The sequence below is a fragment of the Aureobasidium subglaciale genome, assembly GCF_000721755.1.
Source record: "Aureobasidium subglaciale EXF-2481 unplaced genomic scaffold scaffold_42, whole genome shotgun sequence".
NCBI lineage: Eukaryota > Fungi > Ascomycota > Dothideomycetes > Dothideales > Saccotheciaceae > Aureobasidium > Aureobasidium subglaciale.
In genome coordinates, this window is record NW_013566953.1 from 90,571 (window position 1) to 117,944 (window position 27,374).

General features: G+C 49.3%; 11 protein-coding genes across 11 annotated transcripts; 7 read left to right on the top strand and 4 right to left on the bottom strand.

Moving 5' to 3' along the window:
- On the top strand, positions 1–4,019 carry AUEXF2481DRAFT_83973 (uncharacterized protein). The gene is made up of 2 exons (XM_013483476.1): positions 1–176; positions 233–4,019. Exons 1-2 carry the CDS (start codon positions 59–61, stop codon positions 3,520–3,522), a joined length of 3,408 nt encoding a protein of 1,135 aa, XP_013338930.1. The 5' UTR covers positions 1–58; the 3' UTR covers positions 3,523–4,019.
- A 649-nt stretch (positions 4,020–4,668) lies between these two features.
- On the bottom strand, positions 4,669–5,579 carry AUEXF2481DRAFT_45116 (uncharacterized protein). Its single transcript, XM_013483461.1, has one exon. It carries the CDS (start codon positions 5,572–5,574, stop codon positions 4,855–4,857), a length of 720 nt encoding a protein of 239 aa, XP_013338915.1. The 5' UTR covers positions 5,575–5,579; the 3' UTR covers positions 4,669–4,854.
- Positions 5,580–7,940: 2,361 nt separating this feature from the next.
- On the top strand, positions 7,941–8,165 carry AUEXF2481DRAFT_54164 (uncharacterized protein; the record flags this gene model as incomplete). The annotated part of the gene is made up of 1 exon (XM_013483463.1): positions 7,941–8,165. A coding segment is annotated over one exon (225 nt), but the record flags the coding sequence as incomplete, so codon positions are not given.
- A 1,181-nt stretch (positions 8,166–9,346) lies between these two features.
- On the top strand, positions 9,347–9,658 carry AUEXF2481DRAFT_33990 (uncharacterized protein; the record flags this gene model as incomplete). The annotated part of the gene is made up of 1 exon (XM_013483458.1): positions 9,347–9,658. One exon carries the CDS (start codon positions 9,347–9,349, stop codon positions 9,656–9,658), a length of 312 nt encoding a protein of 103 aa, XP_013338912.1.
- Positions 9,659–10,859: 1,201 nt separating this feature from the next.
- Positions 10,860–12,136, top strand: AUEXF2481DRAFT_570443 (uncharacterized protein). Its single transcript, XM_013483487.1, has one exon. It carries the CDS (start codon positions 11,145–11,147, stop codon positions 12,033–12,035), a length of 891 nt encoding a protein of 296 aa, XP_013338941.1. The 5' UTR covers positions 10,860–11,144; the 3' UTR covers positions 12,036–12,136.
- Positions 12,137–15,971: 3,835 nt separating this feature from the next.
- On the bottom strand, positions 15,972–16,916 carry AUEXF2481DRAFT_71357 (uncharacterized protein; the record flags this gene model as incomplete). Its single annotated transcript, XM_013483466.1, has 1 exon — positions 15,972–16,916. One exon carries the CDS (start codon positions 16,914–16,916, stop codon positions 15,972–15,974), a length of 945 nt encoding a protein of 314 aa, XP_013338920.1.
- Positions 16,917–19,245: 2,329 nt separating this feature from the next.
- Positions 19,246–20,483, top strand: AUEXF2481DRAFT_704359 (uncharacterized protein; the record flags this gene model as incomplete). The annotated part of the gene is made up of 4 exons (XM_013483488.1): positions 19,246–19,675; positions 19,738–19,779; positions 19,835–20,088; positions 20,138–20,483. The coding sequence occupies exons 1-4, from the start codon at positions 19,499–19,501 to the stop codon at positions 20,481–20,483; spliced, it is 819 nt and encodes a 272-aa protein (XP_013338942.1). The 5' UTR covers positions 19,246–19,498.
- Positions 20,484–22,242: 1,759 nt separating this feature from the next.
- AUEXF2481DRAFT_9459 (glycoside hydrolase family 12 protein) lies at positions 22,243–23,038 on the bottom strand (the record flags this gene model as incomplete). The annotated part of the gene is made up of 2 exons (XM_013483447.1): positions 22,243–22,762; positions 22,821–23,038. 2 exons carry the CDS (start codon positions 23,036–23,038, stop codon positions 22,243–22,245), a joined length of 738 nt encoding a protein of 245 aa, XP_013338901.1.
- Positions 23,039–24,240: 1,202 nt separating this feature from the next.
- AUEXF2481DRAFT_570622 (uncharacterized protein) lies at positions 24,241–25,085 on the top strand. The gene has a single exon (XM_013483489.1). It carries the CDS (start codon positions 24,424–24,426, stop codon positions 24,931–24,933), a length of 510 nt encoding a protein of 169 aa, XP_013338943.1. The 5' UTR covers positions 24,241–24,423; the 3' UTR covers positions 24,934–25,085.
- A 425-nt stretch (positions 25,086–25,510) lies between these two features.
- Positions 25,511–26,721, top strand: AUEXF2481DRAFT_33995 (uncharacterized protein; the record flags this gene model as incomplete). Its single annotated transcript, XM_013483459.1, has 3 exons — positions 25,511–25,696; positions 25,870–26,385; positions 26,431–26,721. 3 exons carry the CDS (start codon positions 25,511–25,513, stop codon positions 26,719–26,721), a joined length of 993 nt encoding a protein of 330 aa, XP_013338913.1.
- Positions 26,722–27,115: 394 nt separating this feature from the next.
- Positions 27,116–27,374, bottom strand: AUEXF2481DRAFT_570619 (uncharacterized protein). Its single transcript, XM_013483490.1, has one exon. It carries the CDS (start codon positions 27,332–27,334, stop codon positions 27,158–27,160), a length of 177 nt encoding a protein of 58 aa, XP_013338944.1. The 5' UTR covers positions 27,335–27,374; the 3' UTR covers positions 27,116–27,157.

Consider the following 27,374-nt stretch of genomic DNA (forward strand, 5'->3'; position numbering starts at 1 on the left):
GATAGCCGCATGTCGAGACAAAGATGCTGTACTAAGGACAACCGCGTCATGAAGGAGCATGGAAGCCGCAGCTAATGATGGCGCATATGTGTTGCGCGACTTGATGCGCAATGCCCCACTCTCGCCCGACGGAGAAGACGAACACGATGTCTACATAACATGCGTCGATGCCTGGGGTGAGTCGCGACTTCCCTACCCAGCCGCTCCTGCCCTGTCTCTGATTTCTTGTTAGATGGCAATTTGTACATCGGGACTTCTGCAGGGGAAATACTCCACTTTGTCTCCATAGCCTCGCCCGACTCGGACCAACCTACGTATATCCTCGCTTCCCGCCTACAGCCCGAGCACTCGACCAGGCAGAGTGATGCGCCACCACTCGTCGAGCAAATACTCTTGCTACCTTCTGTCGGCAAAGCTTGCGTCTTATGTCATGGCACTTTGACCTTCTACACATTACCTGAGCTCAGTCCGGCATTTGGCGGAAAGATCAAGCAGAATGACTGCACATGGGTCGGAGGTCTCGATCGTGATCTGGACGGCCAGGAATTGGACTCGGCCGATGGTTGCATCATTGTCATTTGCCTGAGAGGGAAATTGCGTGTCATCCGGATCATGCAACAGGGCTCTCCTCGCAGGATTAGGGATATCGAGCTTGGAAACTGCCTGGACATACAGCGTAGAGCAGACCTTGCTTGTGTCGCCGACGGAACATCATATGCCTTGCTGGATATCATCAATCAGCGCAAGATTGACCTTTTCCCCATCTCATCCTCGGACCATCCTCCCTCTGGCCGTCAAAGCCCAGACGTCGAGCCCCCTCCGATACAACGTCCTCCCTCACGTAGCTTCTCGGCCACTAGTCCTGTCCGCAGACCTGATCTACGTGCTCAGGATAGAGTCTCTAGTGTAGGAGGTGCTCCTCAGACTCCTGGTCGTCAAACTCCTGATCGTCTGCATCCCAACGACTCGCCTTCAGCATGGCCCAATCGCGCTGCTTCACGTCAAGCACTATCTCCTTCTCCCACAAGACCGCTTGCCAGTCCTTCGTTGGACACTGATGGGAAACTTCTACCACCCACTCCTCTATTCGAGATGCCTTCGCCGAGACCTCAATCGGCACTCAAGCCTCATATCTGCACTCCCACGCCAAACGAGTTCCTACTGACAACTGGTACATCGCCTGACGATCCTGCAGTCGGCATGTTTGTCAATCTCGATGGAGATGTAGTCAGGGGCACAATCCAGTTCGAAAGCTATCCTGACTCAATTGTTGTCGATGGCCAAGCTTCTGTTTCTTCTATGCCAACAATGCCTGGAGACTTGTCTCAGGAAGGCTACGTGGTGGCTGTCGTCCGTCGTGAAAAGGATGGTGTCATCCAAAGGGTTGTCGAGTACCAACGTTGGGATGTTGATCCAGCAGACAACCTGTACCACAAAGACTACCTCACTCTGCCTGATTCAGACATGTCCAGATCCAACATGGCCTTGCGAGAGGCTACTACGGCCACCAATCTTAGTCTACCCTCAGTCGGCAAAGCCCTGAGTCTAAGACGTCTGTATCTTCACGTACCGACCCCTGAAGAGACCGAGTCTGATGTCAAGCGCAACAATGACGAAGACAAGTTGATGGACCGCTTCTCGAATGTTCAGAGCAAGGTTCTGCTATTCGCGGCTGATTCGATCTGGTGGTTAGCGCGGAATCCTCTGGTCGTGCAGCTCGAAACAAGGTTACGTGCTGCTGTTGAAACGTCGACCGATGTGTTCAGCGTGAATCGGAGTCAGGTCCAGGCTGTCCTCAACACTATTCGTGGTCGGGAAGCCGCGAACGAGTTCGAATTTCTCGGCTTCAACTACGTCCGCCAACAAGCCTCCTTACTATTGTTGATCGATCTCATCATCAGAACCAACCAAGGTGTCGTTGCGTCTGAGCAGGACAAGCGTTCTACACACGATGCTCTTGTCGAGGGAGAAATTGATCCTCGCATTGTCTTGTCAATCATACCTGTGCTCTCGGAAGAGGTTGTTGAAGGTTCACAAGGTCTCTGGATACCTGGTGGACTCAAAGAAGCCGTGGATCAGTTTAAAGCACAATATCATGCCGACTCGATCAACCAAGATCCTCAAGGTCCTTATGGAGATAATTTGCTGCAAGTTTTGAAGCACTACCTTCAGTCATGGCGAAGGAAGAAAGGCTTTGGCAGTATCGCGGACGAGAAACAGGTCTTCCATACAGTCGATGGGGCATTGCTGTCTCTGTTATTGATGCTCGATAGTAACACATTTCCGGGACCGGCAGCGCCCGGATCGTTGAGAGCTGAGCTCAACGATGTAGTCGATCAGGGTGTCGAATGCTTTGATCGTGCAGTTGAGCTTCTTGAACAACATAAGCGCCTCTACGTGCTAAGTCGACTGTATCAAAGTCGCCGAATGGTGGGGCAAGTCTTGTCCACCTGGCGTCGTATCCTTGAGTCGTCCGAAGACATTGGTGGTGAGCTGATCGACGGTGAATTGGATGTGCGCAAATATGTTACAAGAATCAAGGACGTCGAGCTTGTCAAGGATTACGGTACTTGGCTCGCCAATCGTAACCCTTCGCTGGGTGTGCAAATCTTTGCAGATGAGACTGCTAGAGTCAAGTTCACACCTGCTGAAGCTGTTGACCTGCTCAGGGAGCGCGCACCAGCGGCTGTCAAAGACTACCTGGAGCACCTGGTCTTTGGAAAGAACCAAAACCAATACGCGAACGATCTCATCTACTTCTATCTCGATACCGTCACCGAAGCCATTGCTGACCCTGCCACCTCGGCACGGGATATTTTACTCACGTCATATCACACTTACCGCGCTTTGCTGCCTCCAAAGCCTACATACAGTCAATTTATTCTCGACAACAGTCTTCCAGACACTTGGTGGCAGAACCGATTGCGACTTCTACAACTCATCGGTGGTTCGTCTGTCTACGACGTTGAGGCACTGAGCAGCAGATTGGAGTCGTATTCAGAAGTCCTCGTGCCTGAATTGATCGTTCTCGACGCACGGAGACACGAACATCAAAAAGCCCTCAAACTTCTCGTACACGGTCTAGCTGATTTTGACACTGCTGTACGATATTGCCTTCTCGGTGGAAGCAGTATATTCCATCCCGCCACTTCTTCGACGTCTATTCCATTGCCATCCAAGGAAGAACAACAAGTCCTCTTCATACATCTTCTACACTGCTACCTCGATCTCGAGGATGAGCACCAGCGGCTAGAAAGAGTCTCTGAGTTACTCGAGCGCTTTGGAAGCTGGTTTGATGTCGCTGAAGTGCTACCATTGCTTTCTCCTTCCTGGCCGCTTGATCACTTTTCAGCCTTCATGGCAAGTGCAATGGGCAGATTGGTGTCTGAGAGAAACGAAACAGTAATAGTCAGAGCATTGGCTGGGGCTCAGAATTTGAGGATCGCGGTGGATGTGGTGAGCAAGATAGAAAAAGAAGGTGCCACATGGGAAAGCGTCAAGAAGGATAGTGGTATTGCGTGATGCTATCCCACGCACCAATCAGAAACTTTTGTCAGTGTACACTACTGTTGAGTCAGACCAGAGCTTGAAGAGCTTCAGCCTAGGGCAAGAAAGAGAATATACTTTGATCAAAGATCACTTTTCACAAGTCACCAGTCACGGGGCAGCAACAGTGCAACACGAACATGGGACTAGATCACAATCACTCTACACAAATTTTACACGAGAAGAAGTTTAAAAGGGAAAAAAAAAATGGAACATCATTTGCGAGTTTATTGTGAGTAAGCAAAGAAGACAACTTGATAGAACAGGGTGAAAAAGGGTCAAAAGAAAAGCGAGAAAAACGGCCCCCCTTTAAGTAAACATAACGCCATCAGGGAAGCGAGAACACAACAAGCCTAAAAAAGTCATGCCCAAACGAAATAGAAAAAAAACTTGTAAAGCAACATCCACAAAAGCCTTCCATTTCCTTGCCAAAAAAGATAAAACCAGTATAATCCAGCACACCCTCTCAGGAGAATCATCTTCCACCTTACCTTTTCTTGTTTTTGTCACTGTGACATCTCTTTCTGTAACATCTAAAAAACATCCCTTCCCTTGTTGACAAACCTCTCCATACTACAATCCCCTCCACTGCAAAATTTCCGGTAAAGTTTACCCTATCTTCACTGCCCTCTTTCCCCCATCCTTGCCACTAAATGGCATTGTCTGATGCTGTGAAAGCTGTGAAAGTTGAGGGAAAACAAGGAGAGCTCGAACAGTGTGGAAGAAGTACACAATTGCTTTGTACCCTTGATCAAGTCATCGCTCTAGCTAGTAGCGATGATAGCAATCATTGCACAGTCTGCTAGTGCCTTCTAATCTGGAAGTTCGCAGGAGCTGTCTCGATAGCAGCAACCTCTCTTGTTCGATCTTGTCAACACATGTATGCTAGGAACAGCCCAGTATAGGGATATAAAAGCAGGTGTACAATAATTTGTTCAAATTCCAGCTTCTCGGGTCGTGACTCGTTCGTATATCTGCCGTTTACCGTTGCTCGCCCGGATCGATTGACCTTCATTAGCTTATCGTGACCCGATGCGTGGGTAAGAAAGCTCTTGACACGATACGATTTATCACTAGATAATTTCGATAGCAAGAATAATGAGATAGACGAGTCATGGGATCAGGAGAATCAGTGTATTATGATTTTTAACTTGAGACGCGAAAGACCAGACAATGTGACAAGACGAAACAAACAGAACCCAAGGTCAAGACATTAAATCAAAACGCTTACAGTAAAAATAGCGCCGAAACAAAATGGAGACTGTCAACCAGCGATCTGGAAGGACGCCCACATGCAGAAAACATGGATCACTTTCTCGGCAAGTTCCTCCTATCAAATTCGGCGTGCCATCGAGCCTGCGCACCTTCCGCGACCCATTGATTGTATTCATTGGGTCCCCAACCTCCCTCTCTCATGGCTCGCAGCTCAATGATGGGGATGTCGTCTATGTCGATCTCCATGACATCTGGATGGGGTTGTTCCTGCTGGAGATGCTGTGCAGGGGGCTGAGGTCCTTGCTGTGGAGGCTGAGGTGCCTGCTGAGGTACTTGAGGTTCCTGCTGAGGTGCTTGAGGTGCCTGCTGAGGTGCTTGAGATTGGCCATTATTCTTCCGCTGTTCCATCGCATCCGTCAAGAATACCACCAATAAACCCATTTCTCGGATTTCCAACCAAAGAAGTTGTTCATCAGGGCTAAGTCCCAGTATATGAATCTGTCGAGTCATACGCTCGCCCCGGAGGAGACGTTGATAATGTGGGGGCAGATGAGCCATGCGCGTAACAAGTTCGATCATATTCTGTTGTGCCTCACGGATCATGTTCTCCTGATCTTGATGACAGAGTGCGAAGAACCTCTCTTGCTCCACGGGATCGATCAATATGAGCGTAAGCCGCCAGTCCTCCTCTAGATTCATGGTTCGTTGCTCGAGATTGGGTATCGAAACCGCAAGACGAGCTTGCAGTTGGATCTCTAAACCTTCTTCTTCTGTTGGGGTTGGGAGCTCTGCGCCAAAGTGTGACACTGCCATATCTCTTAGCACCCGGCTGATTTGCTGAAGCTGTTCCTGGAGCCCCATCTGCTGCTGTTGTGGGGGCTGTTGATGTTGCTGTCGCGGAGGTTGAAGCTGTTGCAGAGGTTGAGACTGTTGCGGAGGTCGGGGTGGCGGAATCCGCTGTCGATCTTGTGGTTGCCTATTGACCTGTCGTCCCAAGATAGCCATGTGAGCATCTATGGTAAGTTCTTGGCCTATCCTACGGAGTCGACGACGTTGCTCAGCATGATCATACGAAAGCAGCTGAGTCTGCAGATCAATGACCAAAGCACTGACGACTTGTTGTAAAACAGGGCTTAGATGAGCCATGTTACGCCTATTCTCGGCCAATTGATGTTGTGCGGTCTCAATGATTCTTTGGTAGTAGTGCGGATTGTCCCTAAAAAACGCCTCCTGACTTTGGCGTCCAAGTAAGGTGACCGTTCCGACCCATCCATGAGATAGACCACGCATGCGCTGCTCAAGGTCAGGCATCGATTGTGTGATACGAGTCTCTCGTTGGTATTCTAGAATCTGATCCTGGCTGAGCATTTGGCGACCCAGGTGCCTAAATAGTTGTAGCAATTGGAACTGATCCTGAGGTCTTGGCCCAAGGTACTCTGCATCCTGAGCCTGCTGTTGATACTGAGCTTGATATTGATACTGAGCTTGCTGCTGTTGTTGTTGTCCCTCGAATGCACGCGGACGCTCGTCACGTTCTCGCCCTTGCTCAAGTCTTCGCTCCTCGGCTTCTTCCCGTGCAGCTCGTCTCCGCTGTTCAGCCAAGTCTATCTCGTGATTCAGAACTCCGATACGTGCATCTGGGTCCATCTGAGCAACTGCTCGTATCTGTCCAAGAGTCGGCAAGTTCAAGAAGATGTTCTGTTGACGAAATGAGAGACCCGTCACATCGCCCATTTCGCTTCTCCGTATGTTATCTATTGAAACCAGCATATCACGTTGTACGGTCCAACCGTCAAGGTCAAGTACAAAGTCTTGAAGTGATTGACTGGCCCTGAGAAAACGTTCTCGATGCCCACCTCTGAAGTCATTTATACGGTATTCTACCTCGGCGAGTGGATACGGCTTCTCGTCAACGCTTTGCTCGATGATGTTGTTCATTCTGACCGTTCTATCCGCCTTGATAGTATTGCGAGCCCTATCAGGTTTCTTCTGATTAGCAGGCTTCCTTTGACGCGGATCAGGCGGAGATTGTGGTGGATCTTGGTCACCAGGTTGCGGCTTAGAATCCTCAGGAACATCTTGCGGTTGCTGTGTATTGCCGGGCTCTTGAGTAAGTGCTTCCTCAGGCACGACCCCAGTACGTTGCCATTTCAAGTAGACCCTATCGAACGTGGGCCTATCCATATTTGCAAGGGTTCTTGGAGATGCGCCCGCATTGATAAAAAGCTGTTCGGCTGGGATGTTGCGTATGTTGTTCTTGTTCATCTTGAGGACTTCCCTTGGGTGTAAGAAGTGATTGAACTCTCCTGTTTCTCGAAAGTATATGGACTGTGATATACAGCAAGTTTGGGGATATGAGACTCAATTTAAACAAGAAAGTGAAATCCTTTGTCCTTGTCGCTTCCAAACATGATGACCGGAGAAGGTTAGTCATTTGAATGAAAGAACTCGGGGTATCGTTGTAGGTTGATAGCATCCAATCTTCTTTCCAAAGGACAAAGCATGTTCGAATCGAGTATCGCGCCTTGAGAACGGTCATCGTCAGTACATCATGAGAGCTTTCTCGGCTTCATCATTAGACTATTTCAGGACGATGAATGCGAGCTTGAGAAAACCGAATACTTCGCAGTTCTGAGGTATGGGCAGGTAGGATTCGAGTAACGCAAATTCTGAAAGGATGTTACCCACTCATAGTATAGTGATAGAGGTCGCTACAGTCACTCAGACAATAACTTCCAGGTGTACGAGCAAATCCAAGTCACTGACCTTCGCAGGTTTCCGCTGTAGCTGGTTTCCGACAAACAAAGACTTGTCGCCGTTCGCAGAAGCGTTGATTGATTGAGCCTCGATTGGAGCAGCGCCCGTCGAATCATCGTCTGAGCATTCAAGGACAAATAGCTGGTCATTCTCTGCTGGAATCTGGTTGCTTCACAAAGACATCGCAGAGCGTTGACAAAGCAAGCCCAGAGTAGTTCTTTGTTCTCTTTGTTGCTTTCTCGGGCTTGATTTTGACCGAATTCTGCATTGCATTGTCGCTTCGATCTCGCAAAAGGCCGCCCCTTGTTCCAGTGGAGCATGACAGGACATTTATAAGTGTTCGAATTTCCATTTCAACGCTGGTCTGAGTCAGTAGAGAAGAAAAGTCCTGGCGACGCAAGATGAACAACGACAGCACTAAAGCTCCAAGCGGCGCAGGTACGCCGAAAGTTCCTTCCACCCCAAGAACCTCATCTACACCCTTAGCTCCTTCCACCCCAAGAACCTCATCTACACCCGTAGCTCCTTCCACTCCAGTATTTCAAACCGCAACCCACGGATCTTTCACCCTTGAACTTCCAGCCACCTCATCGACACCTCTCGTCAATGTCGACGATGACGATATCCGCGAGCCCCCTACCCCTGAGTATTTCAGTCGAAGACAACGCAACGTTTTTAGAAGACAGAAAAGAGCTGCTCTAAGGCTTCAGAAGGCGCAGAAACAAGCCGCTGAAGACGCTTTGATCTGGCCTGACGGCTATACAAGAAATAAATTCGGGCGTGAAGCCCGGAGACTAATCAACTCAAAGGATAGTCGTGGTATGTTGAGAGCAGAAGATCATGATGAGATCAAGCCTAAAGTCCTCAGATACTATCAGTACGGCAAGTGCTACAAGACTGCCAGAGCTATGGCAGATGCTAAGACCAAGAAGGTCACCCGGATGTCGTAAGCATCGAGTTAGTGAGCACAAGCTCTCACTGTAACGTATCATTGAGGGGTGTCGCGCTCTTCACTGTTGATCAGTTCAAGTGCGAAACTTCTATATCTCATGTGGCGTCGAATCAGTCCACATTTCAAACGTAGTTACGAATAATGAATTCCATCTCCAACCTCTATGTAAGACTCATGATGGACTCAGCAGTGTTGATATCAGATCAGCCTTCAACATACTTTTGGTTATATCGTCCAACTCTTGCTTGACTATCTATCAAGACAGATATCTGAATCTAGTGATATGCTATGTAGTAAAATGTTGCCAAAGAGCATACTACCAAGTCTCTCCGGGAAGCAGGTCTCGAAGTTTTTGGAAGGTCCATCTAGCTAAATGCTGCTCGTGAGATGGAAGCATTGTATCGTGCCTCGAGACCGGCGAGTTGATGTATCATGACCAGTGACCTCGTGCTTTACTTCCCTAAACGGGACTAGTCCTAGACTCCAGCCTTCACAACAACAGTGAATCCACCTTGATCTCTGTGCGCAGCAGATCACGTCTATCACTGATCAACACATCACCTTCGCGATCTGGTCAAGACTTCCACTTCTATCAAGATATCGTCAAGATCAACACATTATCCACTCGCGTATAGTCGTATATGCTGCGAGTCCCCTTCCACATATCTGTCCTACGCGTAATTCGATCCAAGATCAACGCAGGTATCGTTCGTGCGTCTTGTGAATCTAAACATGCGCTCACTGCCACTAGCCATGTTCTCGACCATGATCACTGTCGTTGAGTCAGATCCCCAGACCAAGACTGTCACCAGCGATAACAAGAACAACAATAACGAAGACCACAACACTACTGGCGGTATCACCAACAAGTAGACCATGCCATCTATCTTTGCTGTCGCCCACAACACCATCAACAACACGGTCACCAATCACCATGCCGGCTTCCACCCCTTCACCGCTCCCGCCTTCTACTTTCTCGCACCTCCCATCGCCTGGAGTCTCGCCCTCATCCCCAAGCCTGTTCCTACCCCTGAGCTTCCTGTCTCCGAGCCTGTTACTGGTGTCTTCGTTCCTAAGCCTGAGCCTGTTCCTCATCCCCCTACTCCTGATCCTCACCCTCCTCCTCCTCCCATCTTCTGGAAGGCTTTGGGGGTCTACATGATGGCTCCTGTTCATCCTGCTATGTGAAATATTCGAACACGGAAGCCACTTTCTTGGATGTATCGCGGCCAGAGTAGAAGGTCCGCTACAACACGATCACCAGATCTTCGACACACGATGATGTACCAACTTCCCTTTCTTTTCTTTGCATTCAGTCGTGGTAAGTCTTTCCCCCTGAATATTGAATGTGATTGCCTGATTGACTTGTAGCAACGGCGTTCATGGCAGACAGTATAGCGACGCATACAATAGGGAGAACTATTGAAGGCTTCCAGGAGTTCCATTGCTTTTCCAGGCAGCTTTTAGTCAGATCAACTATCAGGTCACCAACAAACACACTCCATACAAAAGCTTCCACTCTCCCTGTTACCCCTTGCTCCTTCCTCCATGCCTTCACATAATCTCATATACCCCTCTCACCATGTTGATGGAGAGTCTCAATAGACGTGACCGGTCATGGACGTCGTACGTTGCTCTCGGTGCTCTTACCCGGTCCACGACGCGGGCGGCCAGATAGCTTTAGAGTAGTATAAGTCGTTCCGCACGATGAGGGAGCTGACGAGCTGATCCAATAAGAGGATGTTCAAGATTTGTTTAGTATGTCACTGAGTGATAGGCTGGCGGATTATGTAGTGATTTTGCGGCGTTCGTAACTTGCTTGCTTGCATATGACTTCATGCGATCTAGCACTTGCGTTTTGTGACTCTAACATCGAGTCTTCATGATTTGTTTAGTTGTGAAAAGGCATGGTGTTGTTTTGATTGAATGATTTGTCCATGGAGAGAGCATAGAATCTCAATTCTCCGTCGATGTCTTGAAGAAGGATAAATTCATTGGTGCATTCAGGAGATCACTCTTTCTTTTGATAAGCCGTTTGCTAGTCGCGGCTGTTCATGGGATGTACATTATACAGAACAAAGAGGTCAACCTCCGTGGTGCTTGACAATCATAACAAAGACATCATATACAGCGACAGTTTCCCACAAGCCTCTTCATCACATCTAAAGCATCGCAAAGCCAACTGATCGCTCGTCGATAACTTTTTCTTTGTCAGCCCAAAGTTTCCGGAAGCGAACATTCCTTAACTTCCGCCAATGCCCAAACCATCACCACGAATCCGGTCACTGCATTCGGATATTTACAACATCACACATGATTCTCGAAATTTTAGTCGGAGGGCTGTCACCTCAGCTCCTAACAATGAGATTGTGAAAAAGAAAATGAATGTTCGTAGCCTACTCCGAACACTTGACGAACGTCAGCCAGTAGACAATGGTGTCGTCGCAGAGTGCAAATTGAGGGCGAGAAAAGTGCTTTCCCATCGCAATGAATATATGGTAATCTCTTTCAAGCGTGTGGGGACGGGAAGGAAGAAGCAGCCGTGCGGTATGCCGAATTGCTCGATTTGTGGGATGTTCTGGCGTGAGTATCTCGATTTCACCTCAGCTAAAGCGTCAATGAAACTCGTGGACGCTGGATGGTCGTGAGGATACTGTGCTGACGAGAAGCAGAGATGTTTATCGATGATATAGAGCGAAGAATGCCGTCTCTTGTGAATGAGAAGGTTCACAGCACTTGCATACCAGCTTTGACCGATGTGCCATCGCCGCCGAGATCGACTTCTTCGAGGTCGACAGAATTTACTGAGCTGTCTGAGATTTCACAGGAGTTATTGGGCCAGCATATCGAGCCTGGACTCACGGCGTATCTAGCGATTGCTCCCAATGCCAGTCGAGAGCAGTCTTCCTACCCATATTCTTCGGGTAGTTCTGTCTCGACTTTGACAGAGTTCACGGACGAGGGAAGAACGCATCATCTGCCCAGCTCACCAACCCCAGGCTCGTCGTCGAGATTGACTGACTTCATAGAAGCGTCAAAGTCTCTCAGGTCATCAAGTCCATTCGGGTGCTCAACAATATCTTCCTTGACAGAACTCACCGAGTACGATGATAAACCTGCCTCCGAACAGCTTGCTAGCCCAGACGCAATATCCATCTGCTCCACGTCAACATTCACGGAGTTCTCCTCGCTCGATACAACGCCTCCGAGTAGCGTCTTCTTTTCAACTCCGACTTCTCCCACCACAACAACAAAAACATCTGTATGTGACTTGAGCCAACGCAGAGTCAAGCCACGAACACACAAGAACATGATCAGGATGTTCGATGGCTCAGAGTGGCTCCCACCAACTCTCGAGCGCGTACAAGCTTACATCAGCACTCAAGGCCAGAGAAGACTTGCGAGATCTGCAAGAGCAGTTGTGACGCAGAAAGTTGGACAAGGGTCGAAGGCCGCAGCAGGGTACGAGAGCGCTATCTTGAAAATCGATTTCAGAGTTGCGAGAGTGAGTGGAGGGCAAGGACAGTCAGAAACAGATTGTGGACGATCTAAGAGCAGAACTTAGAAGGCTTTTGTGTTGGTCAAGGCGGGAAAATCGATCATCTTGAGCCTGTCAACTCATGAATTCATTCTCTGACTTCGCTTCGCTGGATGTACCAAGTTTTCCAGCGGCTGCGTCGCGAGACAATGACATAGACCATCTTCCATGTTCCGTTGGTAGCGAGTCGATGTGTGGTGCAAGGAGCTGTGAGCACGATAGCTCGCTGTCAAGCGAGTCCATATCTGGTACGAGCGTCAGAGCAGGGTCGTCCTAGCAACGACGAATTCCGGTCACGTAGAGGATGATTTTGGCTCATTGAGATTTTCAGCGACTCATAGCAGATCACTGACCACGCTGTGTGTGGGGTCTCTGTGAGTAGCCGATGATGTTGCAGGTGTTAGTCATGTGGTCGAAGCATCTAAGCTGAGCGCCAAAGCTGACAGGTTAGGCTGAAACTGGTGGATTAGGCCGTTTTAGCACCTCCTGTTCAATACCATACAGCTTGAATAAGCAAGCAAGTATACGCCACTTCCGAGGCCTTAGAGCTATAGTATCAGCTCTGCTAGCGCCAGCAGCTAGTAGTACTAGCGTATACAACCCCTCCATCTCGTCGTCGTTATCATCACTGCTGCCACTACTACTGCTAACCTCTAGTATACAGCAGCTATAGATGAGCTCCGTCGTCGCTTCCTCTTTATACTAATAGTCGCTGTTATTCTCTGCTAGCGCCGTCGTTCTCGGCGTACCATCTACCGAGCCCCTCTACTATATAACTACTTCGACTGGCAGCTTAATAGCTGGCCTACCGATAAATTTAAGTTCTTCTGTCGCTTTAGCAGGGATGAAGTAGTTAAGTTGACGCAGCTCCTAAAGCTTGATACTCTCGAGTTTAACAACCGACTGAATCCACCGTCGCTATACTTCGCTATAGCAGTTACCTACACTCGCCTCCACTTTCCGAACGACTAGACGGTGCTCTACGACCACTTTAGTCGCTGCCGTAGCTATCTAAGCACGGTATTTAGCGATACTATTGAATTCCTTAATAGAGAGCACCGACAGCTGCTTAAGTGGCATCCTCGGCTACGTCTTAAGCGAATTTAAGAGTACGCTAAGTGTATACGCCGGCGAGGAGGTAGAGTTAGTATATAGGGTTTTGTNGACGGTACTTTTAGAGGCTTTAATCGACCTTAGCGCCGTTAGCGAGACTACTTCTCTAGCCATTACTATAGCTATAGCTTTAAGTATTAGGCAATTGTTACACTAGATGGCCTTATTAGTTCGCTTATAGGTCCTTATTATAGCCGCGACAACGACTAGTCTATATAGCAGAGCTTAATAGTGCCTTCGAAGCTTAATAAGCTACTTAAGGGCGAGCGCTATTATNTATATAGAGACCTTNCGTATAGCAACNACCCTAGAGTTATAGCGCCGTATAAGCATTAGTATAGCTTCCGATACCTTACCGCTAAACAGAGAGCCTTTAANAGGCGTCTATTAAAGGTCCGAATAGCAGTTAAGCATGCCTTTAGTCGAACTNAGTCCTTATAGACATATACAGCATTTACTAAAGGCCTTAACCTTAGAAATNAAGCGGTAGCTAGCTTCTACCGTGTTNCTATACTAATAACGAACTTATATACCTATACTAGTAGCTAGAGTCAGTCGTCGATTCGCTTTTTATGCTCTCCGCCATCTCCTAAGCAATACCTTTTAATAGAGCTATAGATAGCTATGAATTTTACCAGTTCTAAGCGTTCGGTACGAACTAGTTCAGCTAATAAGGCGTATAATAGAGCGGCTTAACTTGCGCTAGTACTGGCTGTTACTAGCGCAGTAGCTAAGCGAGCATAGCCTCTTGTCGTTGTATCGATGCCTTAAGCTAAGTAACCTTAGTTCTAAGCTCTGCAATCTCTGCTATAGGAGCTATTTAAGTTAGCGCTGCAGCTGCTAGAAAGGCGCGATTAGCGATAGCTATAAGGTTAACTAATAGCTCTTCCTACGAAGGTATCGTTACTAAGCTATTACTTAAGCTATAGCTGCCACCTCGGCGACGACGCTGCGTTAGCGAACTAACTAAACTTGCTATACCTCGGCCTCTACGCGCAGCGCTGTCACTTACTTCGACATTAACATTAATTACTGGCTCTAAGTTAACGCTCTGCGTATCGAAGTCGTTAACATCAGCAGCTGAAGTAGCGTCCTCGTCGCTCTCGTCATTAAGTGAGCGCTACTAAGCGCCTCGAGCAGTTATACGCTCTCGATCACGCTTAGTTCGACGGCTCTGTCGTCGCTAAGCCTCTACGCTAAGCGCTGCTGCTAAGTTCTCTTCAGCAGCACGATCCTACACCTCTCTTATAAACCGATCTATGCTAACTGTATAGTTAGTCTCATTCTTAGTTCTAGAGGTCTCCGTCCTTAGCCGCTATGCGCGCCGGCGCTCGTCAACTATGCTCTAGATCCTCCTCTTTATCGACGCGTAGTTATAGCCAGTCTTCTGCTTCTAGTGCTTCTAGATACGACGAAACTAGTTCGAGTTCGGGATGCGGTTATACGCCGGCGTATAGATCTAAAGGATGTCGAGAAGATCCTTGTTGCGCTGCTTAGTCTAGTGGCGGCCGGATTAATTATAGTCAGCTACGCTACGCGGACCTCTGCTGCCTCTACCACCTCTTATACGACTAGTTCCGCGAGACCTTTAAGAACTTTAAGCGCTCTGCTGGCTCTGCTGGCTCTAAGCGCTCTAAGCGCTCTAGGGGGCGCTAGATTGAGTTAGCGAAGCAAGGCCGAGGGCATCTATCGACGGTAACGACTGCTGACTGGACTAACTATTGCTCCACTCGCTTGCCGGTAGATAAGAGCCCTAAGTATTCATGCTAACAACGAGGTGTATACAGATAGCTACGCTACGAACTCAGAGCTTAGAGGCCTCTGCAACCTCGGAGCTTAGCTAGCCGCCGAGCTAGCTGAACTATGCCTCAGACTAGCCGAATTGAGCTCCTGTACGGCTCTAACACCATGGTGTACGCCTTGAACACCTCAACCCTCGCCACTTGATCGACTAGCCACTTAGAGCTCGAGAAACGCTCCTGTCAAGGTGTTGAACAGGAGGTGCTAAAACGGCCTATTGGTTGCGTCCAACCCGTTGCCGAATCGAAGCGGGATTGGGTGTAAGGATGTCTTGCCGATTCGTGTAGCTAAGAGAAAGGAAGTGTAAGTCGCTTGACTTATGACTCTCATCTTGTGCAGCGGCGGTAAGGTGCGGTCATTCGCAAACGACTCGTGATGTGCCAAAGATACATTCTTCATGACATAGTATCAGGAATTGGACCTTTCAAACCAAGTTGTGTACCGGGGTTGATACAGCGACTACTCGGCCGAAAAGATCAGTCAAGTTTGTCGCTTACTCTAACCTGTAGATCCCGGTCGTGCGGTCCGCGACAAAGCTCCGGGCGAACTCATGGCCCTTGCAATCTCAGCTCGAGCTACAGGTCGACTTTCCAGGGGTCGTCAGCCTGTCAAATGTGGTCACAATCAGCGATGGCTTTCAGACGCCAGCTGAAGAAATGTATGTGGAACGGAAGGCGTGCGGGACGGACCGTGGTTGTCCATTACCGACGACAACATGCTCCTTTATGGTTCTGTCAAACCAAGATCTTGACAAACATTGGGTAATGAGGAGAAAGCGAAAGCATTGCTGGATTGTGGACTGAAAAAACTATAATCACCAAACTCTTCTATGAAATGATCGCATCTGGGTATTCGAAGCAAAGGAAGAAAAAAGGAGAAAAAAGTGAGCCAAAAGAAAAGAACGCCACATCAAGCAGAATCTAATAACCATCTAAAGCCAAACACCACGCTGTTTTCCGAGAAATAATAGATGTAACGAAAGGAAGAAAGAAAGAAAGGAAAAAGGAAGAAAGGAAGGGACCAAGTCGACTAGAGTCAAATACCGTGCGATCAGCACTCCAGAGGGAGCTTCTCTGTGATGACGACAGACGAGGACTTGAGGAAGTACGGCGCGAGCATCTCATTCGAGGCCCAGCCATTCTTCAATGTCGACAAGGCCTCCTCTCTGGCGGTGTCTACGCCCTTGAGTGTGCTGCTGCGAAAGCCGCCAGCACGGTACAGGGCCTTGTAGAGTGCAGTGCCGAACAGACGTCCAGGCACGCCAGAAGCAAGCTCAGAGACGATGCCAAGAATGAACAGCCACAGAGCTGAGAAAGGCTTCCTGAAGATTAAGTGATACCCATCATCACCCCATGTCTCACCGAAGGAGTCTGTCTCACTGTCGTAGACTGGGGGAAGAGGCTCGGCGGCATGTACGGCAGTGCGCACAACAACAACCCAGAAAAGGGCAATCTTACAGATGTCGATCGCCGCTACTGGCGCGAAACCATCAAAGGCCCACATGCCGAGCAATGAGTAAGCAGCATTGAAAGCAGCGGATCCAAAGCCGAGTCTGAGATCTCCGAAAGAGAATGCTTGCATACCCAGAGCGACATTGGTCAATGCTAGACCGGAGATACCGAAAGTGATCCTGATAATGTACAGCCAGAGAAATTGTTCACAGAACAAGCAGACCATGTGGCCATATCTGTTCAGCTTGTTGGTGTGCCAGAGCTCGAACACAACCAACTGGAAGTCGAAAGAAGATTTTCCGAGATTGTTCTTGAGGTGGAATGTGTATGGGAAAGATTGGTTGACAGCGATCCACTTTGTCTCCAGATAGCAGAGGATAAAGAAGCAGATCAAAATAGCGAAGAGAGCGTCAATTGCCAAGGAGTGAATCGTGATCCAGTTAAGTGCCGATCCGGCAAGAACACCAGCAAGTGTGGGTGATGTGAAGTAGACTACTGCAGAACCCACAGCGGTGCCCAAGAGAGAGGAAACAAGGATAGGCATTTTTGCAGAAGGAACGAATGTGCTCAAACTCAAAAATGGATGATCTCTGAGTTCTCTCCTGAGCACCAACCTCCGGACCAGCTCATTATATATCAACGATACTGCCACTCACCCTCAAGATCGTCTACTAGGCTCATGGCGAAGAAGCCGAAAGAACAAGATAGCGTACCGTCAATGCAGCATCGAGGGCGTGATAGAGCCGGAGGATGCGGCAACCTAGATCTGTCTCGCATAGGGCAGTGTTTGCGCGATGGCGCAGGGGCGATGGTATACCGAGTGATTGTTTGGGATGGTGTACGAATAGCACTTGGCCAGGGCGTGACATGCATGAGTAGCTCCTTTGCATGCATGAAAGGCGTGAAGTTTCAAGGTGAGGTTGCAGACGGTTGGACTGCGAATGCGGCTTAGCGGCGCTCCTCGTACGTAGTTGCGACACTCCTGACCAATGGACTTGACGGCTCATCACCACATTTTGCGATGCTCCGAGTAATTTCCAGCGATCATACCGCATGACCAAGCGTCCGAAGGTTTTTCGAGCATTCGTATCATGATAAGATAACAAGACCAGTGCCAGGAAATGCGCGAGACTTTTCGATCCACATGGAGAGTGATGGTCGAGTATCCGGACGGTTTGGAGTCACGTCATAGCACTGCGGCCTGCTAGTCCATCAGACATGGAAAAAATCTTAGTCGCGTCGCGCGTCCTTTGACCTACCAAAATCGCATGCGACCGAGGCCCAATGACTCGAGAGGGATGATGTGGAGACAATTCTATCCAGGCATGGGTCAGTACACAACACCGGCCTTCGCTAGGGAGTTGGTATAGTTCTAGGGCGGTCGCGCGTTCCCGAAGCCTTGTTTACCTTGAGCCTGGGAGCGGCCGGTTGCGAGAGGCTTGCGATCAGTTGAATGCAGGGTCATGGGAACCGTGCACCGGGCGTAAACAGGTTAGTGACTATCCGAGTGGTTGGCGCCTGACTTCCTCCTCAGGCTGCAAATATGTTGGAGTGAAAAGAAGACCATTCACGGACGCGCGTGAAAAGCGAGAAGAAGAGGCTCGCAGCAGCTAACAGCAAGCGACGCTCCATAAAAGACTTACCACAGTCCATTGTCGCAGAGTGATTCACAATATTGCAACGGATACATGGAGTCCAACGTTTGCCTCAGAAACTTCGACCTAAAAGCCACCACCGTCGTGTAGAAGCGCCCCTTTGGGCGGGAGGCCGGCTTACAAAGGGAGACGCAACCGCTTGCCAGCGATCGTGTTCTGGGTCTTCCTCGTGGGAAAGAAGCAGGAACCGTCATCGCGTGTGGCCGTTGACAATGAAATCACAGTGCCGACCGAGACGCAACACCCGTTTTCCAGTCTGGCAGGATTCATCATGCACAAGTCTCACAAGTGCCTCGCACCTGCCGTTCTCGAGTAAAGCAAAGTGATGACTCCAGCGGCGTTCTTCGTTGTCGATACAGATGCGATGAGTGATCATCAAGAACATGCTTTGATTGACATAAGAAGACGTTGTCGATACGGACGTATAGTCTGGGCGTGCACGGGTTGTCCGGATCGGCTCCTACCGCACTCGGAAAGTCGGATCTGGAAGGCGCTTGGCACTGAACATCTCATTCTATGTGCTCAACAAGACCTGCCCTTCGAGACCCGAGACATTTTTATCGGCCTTGTGGTCGATTTTCCTCCGCCGCTGGTAGAAGGATTCTTTGCCGACCCAGTATGTAAGTCTTACCACGTCGACGCCGCCATGGTTCGTATACTTGGCCAAACCACTTGCGAGTCCGTAAGAATACACGAAAAGTGTGTTCACCTCATCAAGCCATGTTGAGACCTGAGGCCTGTACGCGAGGTGACTATTGTTTGAGATGACGGCAGGACGTCCTCTGCGAGACATTGATAAAGCAAGACCCACAGGGTAAGGACTTTTCCGACTGAGCTGCCGCGCCCGTTGTCGTAATCGACAGACATGACAGAGGGTTCTTCCCACCACAACTCGACTGGCTTTTGGTGAGAGCAGTCTAATTGCTCGCCTCGAATATTTCATCTGCAAAGCCTCGTGGCCGTTCGATCGTGCCCTGGGCGTTCTATCACCGGACTCGCAAAAGACGGTGACCCGCTCAATACAACCGTTAGGCTGTTCGAGATGCCGAGCAAATCATCAAGCCAGAGGTCCTGATGAGCACCCGTTCATCGCAACACCCGTTCTGACCGAGACAATGTTGGCCCGAAGAGTCGTTATATTGCTGCAGAGCTGAATGTCGCAGCTGTCAAAATAGGCATCGCAGCGCGAATCCACGTTGTAGGTACGCACTCTACGTTGGTGCCACGCATCTACTACTGAGACAGCTCCAGGTCCCAATACACCTTAAAAAACCATGGAGGTTACTCAAGTATAATAAACTCCCCGCCTGCATTCCTCGTGCAGTAGCTTCCTCTAGGTTTCCGACACGCGACGCGACTTTTTACACTGCCCGGGAAACTACCACTACCAAACCGGCCCCCTCTACAGTGCACAGACGCACCACACCGCTGGATCTGGAAACTTACGGCCGTGTGTCTGGTGGATCTGGTGATGGCTCCTTTACAGGACCGGGATGGTCTCTCAAATCGAGCCAAGGGCTACATCTACGGCAATGACATTCTCATGGGTCTTGCATTTGTGGTCGTGGCGGCGCGATTCTACTGTCGGATGCGACTGGGATCCAAGCGCGGACTTTGGTGGGATGACCTGTTCATCGCACTTGCGCTCGTATGTGGACCATGTTCAATGTTTGAGACATGTTCAACTTTGGCTTATGGAATCCATTCTAGATTTTTGCAGTAGGATTCGGTGCGACTGTGAATGTGGCAATGGTATGTATCTAGTGTCGCTCATGAGCACCAATAGGATCACTAACGCGATATCTAGGCACATTATGGATGGGATCGACATATATGGAGCATTCCTGCAGACGTACTAACGACCTCCGCCAAAGCGTATATCGCCACAAAGATATTGTTCGTCGTGAGTAGCACCTTTGTGCGGACAGCTCTGTTGCTGTTCTATCTGTGGCTTATCAAAGACCTTGCCGAGAAGCCGATCCGACGAGTCATCTATGGAGTGATGGGTCTGAATTTCGCTCTGTGTCTCGTCGGCGTCTTCGTATCGGTATTCCAGTGCTGGTAAGTGATGACAGAATCGTCTCGTGTGCACATGCCTGACAATATACAGGCCTGTCCGAGCCGCTTGGACATTGGACATGAGAGGTGATGCCCACTGTTTGAACGAAGGCGTTTCCATCACCACAGTTGGAGCCTTGCTTACAACAGTTGACTTCATCGTCAATGTCCTTCCATTGCCAATCGTTGCGCGCTTGAATGTGGTCTTTAAGCAGAGGATGGCAGCCACTGTGTTGCTTTCTTTAGGGACGATCGCTACAGCTGCTGGTATCGTCCGAGAAGTATATGTGTACCGAGCTTTCATCGGTACCAATGACATCACATGGGGAGCACTACCTTTGTGGATCTGTGCTGATGTCGAGATTTACGTTGGTCTCGTATGTATTTCAGAAGTCTGATCAGGCCACATGCCCTTGCTAACGTATCTTGCAGTTGTGTGCTTGCGTACCCTCACTCCGACCACTCTGGACTCTCGTTTGTTCCTGGTGCTCGACACAAAAGGCTCGTTTCACAAGATCGAAGACGTCGCCTCATCAGCCAGGCGGCGGCGACTGCATCCCCCCCAGCATGTCTTGGGATGAATTCGACAAGGACGTGGTCTTTGACGGCACCTCATCCTTCCACTCGGCGTCCAACATGTTCAATGGCAGAAAGAAGAGTCACACTACCAGTATCGCCACACTCATCGGAAAGCCGACCTCACAGTCCGACTCTTTCTGCCTGACCACAAACAACACCGAGTGGGAACAATTCGCTCTCAGGGATTTGGAAAACAATTTCCCCAAAGAAGTCCACATCAGAACATCTGTCAGACTACAGACACAATCATTCTGATCGGATCCCCTGATTCATCTTTCTGCATTCTTAGCGATCAGCGGCACTTGCGCATATCTTTTTCCCTTCCTTTCTTTGATCATACTTTCGTATTTCTCTGATACCCCTCTTGCCACGACCATGAACCTCGTAACAGCTTGCTACGTCGAGCACAAAATGTACATACACCCTTTTGTACCCTATTCAAGACCACATTCGAAGTAACTGCACTTCTTTCTCACCTCCACAACTCAGTCTCACATCATTCCTCATTTTGTCCATTAGTCCGACTGTCACACATTCGAAGTCTGAACTTCTGGTCGTACGTCCTCGTGGCGATATGCAAATTCTGGTCATGCAACCTCCCTTTCGAGGTCCAGGCATACGCCGTCTCTCTTATGCCCAGATCCTGGCCATACGCCTCTTTCTGTACCATGTGCCATATGCCATACTAGCCCTCGTACCATCTTTCCACATCGTATCCTCGCAATCTCACAAATCTCCCCCTGCCTCATAGCCGAAGCACTTCTGACTCACACCCCCCTCGACCTAAACCTCCATTGCGATCCTCACCCAAAGCTCCACCAACAGACGACATTCCCATGAGTTAAGGCCACGCGCAAAATGACATACCAGGGGATTGAAACACCCACATGTGGCAAAAAGCAAAAAGCCAGACCCATCAGAGTTTCCAACGGCAATACTGTGTGACTCGTTAAAGAGACGTTTTACACATAACGGTGTTGATGGAAGCAAAAGTATAAATCTATATCCAGAAGGTGGGCTGGGCTGGGCTGGCTTTGGGGGGAGAAGAGAGATTCTCGGATCTTGTAATTCTTTTCGTGATGCAGAGGGGGAGATGATTGAGGATGAGAGTTAAGGGGGTATTAAGATGAAGGAGGGGATGGGGAGGGAGATTGAAATTGTGACGATGAGGTTGGGTGATTTACCGACATTTTATGCTGGCGTGAAGGGCTGCTCAGATGGAGGAGTTTGTGATAGGATGAAGAGGTTGATTGGAAGGTGTCACATCCGAGAATAACGCCGGTCACATCTTTTCTGGCATGAGAGTAATTCATCATCCGTGCCTGGGTACTTTCGGATCTCGATATTGATCATGTTTTTGGAGGAGGTTTTGCTTCAAGGCTATATGCTGTCTTCATAGTATTGGATCTAAGAGACGCAGGATTTGATATTCGAAAAAGCAGGATATGTATCTTTGACAGCAGTATCATGCCACTGGATATGTTGAAGGACAGCTCGTCCGAGAATAAATGCTCTCATAGATGATCCAATAACCCTCTCCACGGTCGACGCAACAGCCTATCTCTACCAACCCGATCCCTACTTGTAAGAAGGAACCAAGCTGTAAGCAGAGGTAAGCTTAGCGTTAGAACCAGTGAAAGGCTCAGTTCCAGCACCAACAGAAATCAAGTACTGGCTATCCTTGAATCCCTGACTCTTGATCAAGTAAGCAAAGAAATCCATCAAGTCTCCATTGAAGCTAGCAACATTGCTTCCATTAGGAGTGAACGAGTAAACCTCGTTGACACCATTGTTTCCGTACCAAAGCTTCCAGCTATGGCCAGCAACAGTGACGGTAGCGATGGGAGAGCCGGTGGCGGAAATGGGGCCAGCACCACCCAGAGCAGCGAGCCAGACCATGATTTCGTATTCGTTCTTTCCGCCTGCAGTGGATGACGTGAAGATGTCGTAGGCGACGTCGGCGACGACGTTGGAGCCGGTTTGAACCCATTTCCAGGATGTGGCGAGGGATTTGATGGCGGAGATCTTGACGGGGTTGGTCTTTGTGACGACGTTGGCGTAGGACTTTACTTGGCTGGAGCCGCCAGACCATGACCAGCTGTATGATTGCGTTAGTGTGCGAACGCTCGTCTTTGAGAATTGGAGACGAGACTTACGTGGTCCACCAGTTTAGGGTGCTGCCGCTGAGGCTGTTGATGTCGGAGCATTGAGAGCCAGAGTAGCCGGAGATGCCCCAGAGATCCTGGTACAGGGTGTAGGCGCCGGTGACCTTGCTGTCCCACTGACCGCACTGTTGAGCGCGCTTTTCAATGGTTGCAGTAGGGGCGGCCGAGGCAACACCCAGCATGATGGCAGCAGCGGTGACGAATTTCATGTTGACGGAGAATAGAAGTGTTGAGTATGAAGGATAGTGTGTTCAAAGGTTGAATGAGAGTATGGTATACAAAGACAGCACCAGTCTGACTTTGGTTCGAGAAGTGGAAAGAAGATATCGAAGATTGCAGGATGTCAAGAAGAGAGTGTTTCCAGGAGACTTGGGACTTTGTTATATATGAAAAGACTCACCTCCCCCATGAACGGAGTTGACGGAAGACACGAACCATGCAAGACGCGAAAACGTGCTTTCCAGCCGACAGCCTACAGGGCATCGCGTTTCAGGACCATCTCTAGAACCGTATAATAGCAAAGCCCTATCGAAGCCCTGCCAGTAAGCACAGAGTAGATTAATAGGAGGAGTTGACGATGTGGTTTCGTCGAAAAAGCTTTGTAGCTATGGCTTGTTTCATCTGCAGGAAGCTAGCATGGGTTCCCCGCGATTCCTTCCGACGAATGACATGTCTCGTGGCTTGGACAAGCACCTTCTTCCAAGCGAGGTGACAACTGTCTTGACAATGCGATTTGTGGAAGTTTTGCGATGGAAGATTGATCATCTGGAAGGTGTGGGAAGAGGGGTTGTTTGAAGATCATGGAACGTCGCGAGTCCAAGGGTCGTTCGGCCTTCGGCTACAGTGATTAGTTAAACTTTTGGTGCAAATGATCAACGCTTCGAGCTTGGATCATCCGAGATCTGTCAAACGTTCTGGTTAAGCGACTGTCATCGTATCTGTTGTTTGGATTATTCTTGGACAAAATTGCGTCGCAATGATAGCAGTAAGATGTGCCCCATGAATCGCGCCAGCTATGGAAGTAATCAAATTCATTGTTATGTGCTCACTAGTTTGGGCCAAGAGACTTTCGCATGGAAGAGTCGACAGGCGTTCGAGCCTTTGTAGATCGTACATGTCCACCCAAGTAGGCTTTGCAAATCCAACGCAGCTAGACGGATACATAGGAGTGCTAAAAGCTACGTACTTTGGCCATGGTGATATTTTTGGAATCTTCCGTCCATACATGTCACAGCAGAATGCCTGCCGCTGATCAGTTCCACCTATGCGGTGCTCTGATATGCTGTCTCTGGCGACACAGATGGCGTGTGACTCGTAGCCCCAAAGATGATCTCTTCATCTCCATACGGCCGAAGGAGACATGCAGCAGCGACGATGCTGTTGCAACGTGCGAGTCTAGCAACAAGCGGACTGTCGTCTGGCGAAGCGATGTGCGACTTGGGCAACCTGCCCACCTACCTAATAAAGCAACGGACCGACAAGGAGTGAATGATGGAGTCACAAAGGATCTGGCCGCAGTGGAGTTCAAGCAATAGATTCACTTTCGATAGAACATGTGTGTTTCTTCCTTCGCCCGAGCGTATAGTTTCCGCGGATGGTGATGGGAGATATTGCTCGAGACTGTGGTCTATACCGCCGTTCGCGTGTACTTGCCAGTGAACGGCTGGGTTCGGAATACAGAAGGATGCCGCGGAAGCTTCTGATCGACGTGGGCGGAGTAATGTGCCTGCTCGCGGCTCGACATGGAGTGTATGCTTTCAATACTCTATGCAGATGGCATCCTACAGACAGATTGATGCGCTCCAAGTCATGTGTCACGGTATCGTGCCGGTGGGTGCTGGTTGAGAAGGTAACTGATCCAAGCAACTCGAGGTTCACGGCCGCCGCTTGCCAGCGGACCTGCCTCGGGTGCCTCGTGTCTACTGCTACACGATGCTTGCCCAGATCATGTCAGCAGGCAGCTCCCCTGTCAACAATCGAGTCTTGTCACAAAGCACTGCATTGGCTGTGCTCGCAGTATGACGCAGGAAGAATCGTCGCAGGCTTGCAAAGAGAAGGAGCGGAACCATCCCGCTGCTGGACGAGGAAGCCAAGGCTTAACTAACTGTGGACGTCAGCTCCTGCTGTATCTGCAGTCTTGCTTCCCATCTAGCAAAGGTGTTCGGCAACTCTGGGTTCAATTCATGTTCTCTGGAAGCCCATCGCTCAAAGGATATGGTGTCTGACTTGTGCTGATTCATCAGCACATTTTACTATGGAGTAGGTCATGGTTGAACAATAGGATACACGGATACAGTCGACGTGTAGGGTAGAAGAGCAGGGTTCTTGTCTTGATACACGAACTTGTTTGCTTTGCTTCGTTTGTGTCCCATGCGAATCCGCGGTATTGTGCAAAGGTACGGACAACAATGCTAACGAGGTCCGCAACCACGAGTTGCTGGGAAAAATCATTAGAGAGCGACATCTACTCGCTTCTGGAACATCGCAGCGATCATGGCACCGCCGCTATAAGTCTTTCTCTCTGCCCAGATACTTTTCCTCTTCCTATATCATTCACCAAACCTTCAATCATGGCATCCCCTGGTCAGATCAGCCCCACAGGCCACACAGCCGCCGTTACTGATGAGACTGGTACTTCAGCGTCTACAGAGCTTGCTAGTCTTGTTTAGCAGATTGCCAATATGCAGTCCCTATTTGACACAGGATCTGTCGGAGCATCTGCTTCTCCTAACTTTGATGCTACGCAGACCCCTCCACCAACCCTGAGCAGTACTCAGGCTCGTCCTCCTACCGAGTACTCGGATCAGACAATGAACCCTTCGATCGTTGCCATGTTCGAGAGTCTTCAGGAGTCGCAGCAGGATATCGTGAATCGCCTCGATCGAATGGACGGGCGCCTCATCCACGTCGAGAACTGGCTCAACACTCAAAGCTGAGGCTTACAGTACGCGCCTTCGCCAGCTTTATCGCGCAGCGGCCCTCCTACTAGCCAAGAGAACAATGGCCCTCCAACTAGCGAGTCTGATCTCTTCAGTGACAGGAACGAGCCCATCCTTGGCGTAAATCAGCTCATTCTATGCAAGAACGCTATCAGGAGATCTGTCCGCTTTGTTCAACTCAGTCGAAATTTTGTCAAGCACCGTCTCACTACCCCAACGATCCCAGGCGCGTGGAGTTGCGTGACGCAGCATCTGGCATTGATAATGATATACACTTCATTCGTGGCATGATGGAGTCTGACCTCCGTGTCCCCCTATGCTGTGCCATCATCAACAATACTCTCAACATGAACAGCCTTTCCACCGCCTTCCTCCAGGGACGGTACAGTTCTCTCCTTGATGAGTGGCACACCGCATGGGCTAATTCCGGGTACCACCCCAACCGCCACCCTGGTGACTACATCGGCCTTGCCAAAGCCCACTCGACCCGCGCCACCGTTGCTGGAATTATGATGAATCATCCCGACTTCAACCTCGGCCAAATTAATCCTCGCCTCACTGCTCTATGCGACCGCATCGCTCAGATCATATCCTCGCTTGTCCCTCAACCTCTGTTGGTTTCCTCCAGCAATGAACTACTGGAGATTGCCGCTCAGGCTTAGAGTATCGCGGTTCGCATGACTGTGTCTCCTCAGGACTCTAGCGCCACATATCCCAAGTACCGTCAAGATACTCACAATGATGAAAGCAACATCATCTACGAGGACGACAAGTTCGAGCCCGGTGCCAAGAAAGTTGTCAATTTTGTCATCGTCCCCCTTATCGAAGAGAGATCCTTTGAAGAGACCGGTGTTCGCAGTGTTGTGTTGCAGAGGTCCGAGGTTTTCGCCCTGTTGAAGACCGCCTCTGTTACCAGCGAGGAGCTCAGAATTCGTCACGAGCTTTACGAGTGATGCATCTCCATCTCCACTCTCTCCATGGCAGATATGACTCTTCCTTTGATCAAACTAGGTATCTGGTGTTTTCGTTACTTGAGATCAGAACGAGATCATTCGCTTTCCCTGGCCTCAGCACAAGTCTGTACTCTAACTCTGCTTTTCAAAATCAACTTGATATTATGCTCTCTCCTTGCTTGGAATTGTGATGACATGTCTATCTTCTTCTCGCTCGAAACCATGGTGGAACTGCTCTCTCTCTCTCTCTCTCTCTCTCTCTCTCTCTCTCTCTCTCTCTCTCTTTCTTATATCTATTTTTTCCCCAAATGCCGTTCTTTTTCCTTTGTCATATATCTATACAAATATTAAACAAATGCTTTTTTTTTATAAACCCTTGTCTTCTCGTTTTTCTTTGGAAGAAGAAAAAAAAGTGATATATATCTGTAATGCGCAGCTAGTTACCTACACATAGTGAATTCAAATTTAACTTTTTACTTTTTTTTTCGCAATCTTTCTCGCCCTTTTCTTTTACAACTAAGCTCTTACCCCTTCTTATCCTTCTTTCCCCCCCCTCTTCCCCCCCCCCCCCCCCCCCCCCCCCCTGCAACTGCAGCCCAACCAACCGCATCATCAAGCCCAAGGACCACGGCTCTGTTCACATCTCCGTCGCC

What these genes read in the sequence shown, in the direction of transcription:
- AUEXF2481DRAFT_83973 (XM_013483476.1), top strand. Translation starts at nt 59, where the DNA reads ATGGAAGCCGCAGCTAATGATGGCGCATATGTGTTGCGCGACTTGATG. An exon ending in AACATGCGTCGATGCCTGGG is followed by an intron (nt 177 to 232) that starts GTGAGTCGCGAC and finishes ATTTCTTGTTAG; the next exon opens with ATGGCAATTTGTACATCGGG.
- AUEXF2481DRAFT_45116 (XM_013483461.1), bottom strand. Translation starts at nt 5,574, where the DNA reads ATGGCAGTGTCACACTTTGGCGCAGAGCTCCCAACCCCAACAGAAGAA.
- AUEXF2481DRAFT_570443 (XM_013483487.1), top strand. Translation starts at nt 11,145, where the DNA reads ATGTTTATCGATGATATAGAGCGAAGAATGCCGTCTCTTGTGAATGAG.
- AUEXF2481DRAFT_570622 (XM_013483489.1), top strand. Translation starts at nt 24,424, where the DNA reads ATGGTGATGGGAGATATTGCTCGAGACTGTGGTCTATACCGCCGTTCG.
- AUEXF2481DRAFT_570619 (XM_013483490.1), bottom strand. Translation starts at nt 27,334, where the DNA reads ATGATGCGGTTGGTTGGGCTGCAGTTGCAGGGGGGGGGGGGGGGGGGG.